Source organism: Schistocerca americana, chromosome 1, assembly GCF_021461395.2.
Source record: "Schistocerca americana isolate TAMUIC-IGC-003095 chromosome 1, iqSchAmer2.1, whole genome shotgun sequence".
Classification (NCBI taxonomy): domain Eukaryota; kingdom Metazoa; phylum Arthropoda; class Insecta; order Orthoptera; family Acrididae; genus Schistocerca; species Schistocerca americana.
The window spans coordinates 930,413,124-930,419,123 of NC_060119.1; the positions used below are offsets into that span (position 1 = coordinate 930,413,124).

The 6,000-nt window shown below is 43.9% G+C and overlaps 1 protein-coding gene across 1 annotated transcript in view; it reads left to right on the top strand.

Annotated features, from left to right (window-relative positions):
- Positions 1-4,923, top strand: part of LOC124615378 (eIF-2-alpha kinase activator GCN1) — a 283,362-nt gene extending 278,439 nt beyond the window's left edge. The window contains exon 41 of the mRNA XM_047143206.1: positions 4,601-4,923. Coding sequence (XP_046999162.1) covers positions 4,601-4,729 — 129 coding nt within the window. The 3' untranslated portion in view covers positions 4,730-4,923. The remainder of the gene's footprint in view (positions 1-4,600) is intronic.
- The last annotated feature ends 1,077 nt before the right edge of the window (positions 4,924-6,000 follow it).

Genomic DNA, 6,000 nt, shown 5'->3' on the forward strand with positions numbered 1-6,000 from the left:
CCGACAACATCGTCGGCCGTTGACCATCTTGTTGCTCTCTCCACTTATATCATGAACAATTTCCTCCGGAAACGCCAAACGGTAGCAATATTTTTTGATCTGGAGAGAGCATACGATACCTGTTGGAGGACAGGCATCCTCCGCACACTGTTCTCTTGGGGCTTTCGAGGCCGGCTACCCCTTTTTCTTCGCGAATTTATGGCAGAGCGCACATTTAGGGTGCGGGTGAACACTACTCTATCCCGTACTTTCTCCCAAGAAAACGGGGTACCCCAGGGCTCCGTGCTGAGTGTTGTACTGTTTGCCATCGCCATAAATCCAATTATGGATTGTCTCCTTCCTGATGTCTCGGGCTCCCTCTTTGTGGACGATTTTGCGATCTACTACAGCTCTCAACGGACCAGCCTTCTTGAAAGACATCTTCAAGGATGTCTCGATCGCCTCCACTCGTGGAGCATCGAAACCGGCTTCCGTTTCTCACCCAGTAAGACCGTTTGTGTTAATTTTTGGCGACGTAAGGAGTTTCTTCCGCCCTCCTTACATCTAGGTCCTGTCAACCTTCCGTTTTCCGACGCCGCTAAATTCTTGGGTCTTATGTTTGACAGAAAACTGTGCTGGTCCTCCCACGTTTCCTATCTTTCGGCTCGCTGTCTGCATTCCCTTAACACCCTCCGTGTCCTGAATGGCACCTCTTGGGGAGCGGACCGAGTGGTCCTTCTCCGCCTCTATCGCGCCTTAGTGCGCTCGAAATTGGATTATGGAAGCATAGTCTACTCCTCTGCTCGGCCGTCTATTCTTCGGCGTCTCGACTCTATCCACCACCGTGTATTATGTTTAGTGTCTGGAGCTTTTTACACCAGCCCTGTGGAAAGCCTTTATGCTGAGACTGCTGAACCTCCGCTATCCAATCGGCGGGCAGTCCTTCTGAGTCGTTATGCTAGCCATCTGTCTTCCATGCCTGCTAATCCAGCCCATGACCTTTTTTTCGACGCCTCCCTTGATGTCGGGTATGCAGGCCGCTCCTCCTCCCTACTACCCCCGGGAGTCCGCTTCCGTCAACTGCTCCATTCTCTTTCCTTCCGCTTTCCTAAAACCTTCTTGACAACTTGGGGTACAGCACCGCCTTGGCTCCGTCCCCGGATCGACTTGCTCAGAGACCTATGTCAATTTCCCAAGGATGGTACCCCTACACTTGTTTACCGTCGGGCATTTGCTGCTCTATGTGCACAAATGACGGAAGCCACATTTATTTACACCGATGGCTCGAAAACATCGTTAGGTGTAGGGAGTGCCTATATTGTTGGCGACACCCCAAATCACTTTCGGCTTCCCGACCAGTGTTCGGTTTATACTGCGGAGCTTTACGCTGTTCTCCAGGCTGTCCACTACATCCGCCGCCATCAGCGGATACAGTACGTAATCTGCTCAGATTCTCTCAGCTCTCTCCTAAGTCTCCAAGCTCTTTACCCTGTGCACCCTCTGGTCCACCGCATTCAGGACTGTCTGCGCTTGCTCCACCTGGGGGGCGTCTCAGTGGCGTTCCTCTGGCTCCCGGGACACGCTGGTATCTGTGGAAATGAGGTGGCCGATATAGCGGCCAAGGCTGCAGTCTCTCTTCCTCGGCCAGCTATTCAGTCTCTTCTGTTTACCGATCTACGGAGCGGTTTATGTCGCCAAGTTGCTCATTTATGGCATGCGCATTGGTCAACACTTCCCCATAATAAATTGCGGGAAGTGAAAGCCCTTCCTTGCGCATGGACCTCTTCCTCCCGAACGTGTCGTCGGGAGGAGGTAATTTTAGCTAGACTCCGGATAGGGCACTGTCTTTTTAGTCATCGACATCTTTTAAGCGGTGATCCTCCCCCACTCTGTCCCCACTGCTCTCAGCCGTGGACGGTCAGACACCTTTTAATTGAATGCCCCTATTTTAATCCGTTACGCTCCCGTCTACAGCTATCGCCTGATCTATCGTCGATTTTAGCACATGACACGCGCTCAGCTGACCGCGTTCTACAGTTTATTAGTGACAGTGAAATGACGTCAGTCATTTGAAGCCTTTTTTTTGGGGGACAACCAACCCCTTTCTATAGTGGATTTTTAAGCATTCCTTCTGCCTTTAGTTTCTCAAATTTTATGACTTTGTTCCCATTGCTGCTGATTTTAAATTTCGTTTTTTTCCTGTTTTCTACGTCACGGGCTGGGCGCTAATGACCATAGAAGTTTTGCGCCCTAAAACCACAAACAAAAAATACACCACTAGACAGGTAACGGGCAACTGATTTTGGGTGGCCCTGTAGGCCAGTGGTGGGGTTCTTCCGGGATAGACCACTTCCCCCACCAAAAGCGCTGCTCGCTCTTGAGTTTACAGACAGATTATATATTATATGTATATTAATGTAAATCATGAACTTTTCCTATTTGTGTGTTTGCGCTATTTAACAGTATGGGCTGACTACACCAAGTGTCCTATGTTCTGAATATGTGCTTTCACCTGCTGTCATTTTATGGTGAGATAAGATGATATGAGCTATGCTTGGCTGACAAAAGCACATCACAATCTTAGTTTCAGTGCTTCAGAAACTAACATGGTATGTTTAGTGGAATTCATAGTTATATTTTCATAACTCAAAATTATGCTGCGCCCACGTTCTTGCGCGTCAAAGATTTTCCCGAACATGTTTTTTTCTGGGTTTCATTTTCTATGGTGCCAAGAAATTCTGTGCTTGTGCATAAAATCTTTACTATTCAAAGGATTAATCAGTTTTACAGCTCCAAGGGAAATATACTTGCAGTTAACGTGGAGATAATGTATTTTCACCTGGTGAGAAGTGTATTTTTAAGAGGGAAACCCAGAAAAAGTCTGGGCATTTGTTTTCTTCAACAACCTATACACTGCCGGTGCAGAACAGCACGTCATAAAATAACAGGAGAAAATGTGATGCTTGGATGGCTTCATACATTCTGCAGGTGACAGTACCACTAGTGAAAAGTATTCCTCAGATTCAGATATGGAAGGAGTTTATAGGCTAATGGACAGCAGCTTCTGTGGCTCAAATATTTAACTATACGGTGACAATATTGTGAAAAGGAAAGTTGCTACTCACCATATAGCGGAGATGCTGAGTCGCAAATAGGCACAACGAAAACACTGTCTCAAATAATAGCTTTTGGCCTCTAAGGCCATTGTCAGAATTAGACGGCAAACACAGACATACACACTCGTGCAAACCCAACTCACACACACGACTGCACTCTCGGCCAACTGAGGCCACACTGTGAGCACCTTCACTGGTGCATGATGGGAGTGGCGACTGGGTGTGGGTGAGGAGGAGGCTTCAACCTTTGTTAGACATTGTCCACCCCCATCCAGTGCCTTCTCTGTTCCCATTCCAGCACTACACAGCCCTCATTCCTCCATGGCACCCAGCCTTTTTACTTCTCTCCTTTTCCACTATCCCCTCCCCACCTCTCCACTCCCTCTGTCTAACTGTTTGCGCTACCCTCTTTCCACCTCATCCCTCCGTGCTCCCCAACAGCATGTCACTGTCCAGCACACCTACCCTACTATCTCTCCCTCTCCCCGCCCCAGCCTCCTCCCTACCCCCACCCAGTCACCATTCCCATTGTGCACTGGTGCTGCTGCTCACAGTGTGGCCTCAGTTGCCGGAGACTACAGGTGTGTGTGTGTGTGTGTGTGTGTGTTGTGTTTGTGTGGGTGTGTATGGGTGAGTTTGCCATCTAATTCTGACGATTTTTTATCACTCTTGTTTTTGTCTACAGTACTAAATTAGCTAAGAATGAGAGCGTGTTATGTTTCCCGTCTGATCCCCTACGAAGTATGTTGCCAAAGTTTTGCCGTATATTATTTCATTCCATTTAAAAATTAATGACATCAAAAGCTATATTGTTTCTCTACTCCTCTCTTTTTACAAATTAATCGGAACTCTTCACGTCACTGCAGGTTAGTTGGATCAGCTGGGTGGCCACTGCTGTCAAAGTTAAATTTGCTAGTAAACCTGTTATCCCACATTATCCCTGTTTTGATGTGCACATAATGATCAGCATAAAATGTATCCTTATTATCATACTTGACTGTACTTACAACAGCTTGGCTGACTGCTCCATGTGAAATGAAATCCAATGATATTCCAGCAAACACAGGATGATACATGATATAATGTTAACATCAGGTTTATTCCTATGATGAATGCTGTATAGTATTTTTTATGGTTTTTCATGGAATTGTGTATACTGTGCTCCATTACATTGGCTATAGTGTATTGTATAATTATGCTTTTGTAATGAGGTGAAACTTTAAATATACATTTTTCAGAATATCAACTAGTTAAGTTACTCACTGCCTGTACTCTGTTCCATTTTTATGCTTTTATGGAGAAAGGGCCATCTGAAATGGAGAACTTCCTTATTGAATACACATTTGGAAAATCAAAGGAAGTCTGTAATGGCCTTTGTATAGCTAAAGATAACACCAGTATCTTTGTAATTATTGTCAAAACACTTTATGATTTTCTTCTTCATAGTATGATATATTTTCATAAAGAAATTAAATTGAATCTTTATTGCAACACTTAACTTTCAGCGTTGCCTGAATCTTCTGGATGTTGGTGCCCGTGAGTCACTCAGTGATGTCATCAGCAAAGTACTGCGCAAGGTTGCCAATCAGCCTGAAGGGAAGGAAGAAGATTTAGATGATACTTTAATAACATGATTGTGTGTGCATTCTCGAAGATATGTGCTGAAACATTTAGTTGTCACTCTGCAAATTAATTGTGGCACTAAGGTGTTTTTTATGTGTATTACATTGTGTCATCACTGGCAGACAGTGGATTGTACATGTTGTGAAGTGATTTATGTAATTTGTGACATAAATATCTGTATGAAAGAGAGATGACTCTTAACGTATCTAGAGATGTAATAATTTTTCCTTTGTGTCTTTTTGAGTATTACACCATTAAGGACTTAACCACACATGTTTCTAGTGCAGCTAAACGTGGGGGAAAAATTTAAGTTCCATTGATGGTAAGTATTTTGAAGACATCTGTAAAGTTGAAGACCTGTGCAGAAGTTTCAGTTTAGATCCCATAACTACTGTTAAATAACTATATAAATTTGAAAAGGTTTTAATCTCAGATTACATATTTCTATGTTTCTGGAAAGCATTAGAGCGGCATTGCATTGCAGGGTGTTAACAAGGGTATGAACATGTGGAATAAATTCTGCGAGTGACTCGAAGACTTCTTAAATTATAGAACCCAGTACGCTGTCCTCAATGGCAAGTGTTCATTGGAGACAAGGGTGTCATCAGGAGTGCCACAGGGAAGTATGATATGACTGCTGCTGTTCTCTATATACGTAAATGATTTGGCGGGATGGGGTGGGCAGCAATCTGTGATTGTTTGCTGATGATGCTGTGTTGTACGGTTAGGTGTTGAAGTTGAGTGACTGTAGCAAGATACAAGATGACTTAGACAAAATTTCTAGTTGATGTGATGATTGGCAACATGTTCTAAATGTGGGGTAATGTAAGTAATGCAAACGAGTAGGAAAAACAAATCTGTAACATTCAGATGCAGCATTAGTAGTGTACTGCTTGATAGTCACATCTTTTAAATATCTGAGAGCGAAATTGCAAACTGTTATGAAATGGAACAAGCATGTGAGGGTGTGGTAGGGAAGGTGAATGGTTGACTTCAGTTTATTGGAAGAATTTTAGGAAAGTGTGGTTCGTCTGTAAAGAAGATGGCATATAGGACACTGGTGCAACCTATTCTTGAATTCTACTCGAGTGTTGGGATCTGTACCAGGTCGGATTGAAGGTGGAATCGAAAATATTCAGAGGTAGGCTTCTAGATTTGTTACTGATACTCATAGGTTCAAACAATATGTAAGTATTTTGGAGATGCTCAAGGAACTCAAGTGGGAACCCTTTGAGGTAAGGTGAAGTTCTTTTCAAAAAACACTGTTAAGAAAGTTTATAGA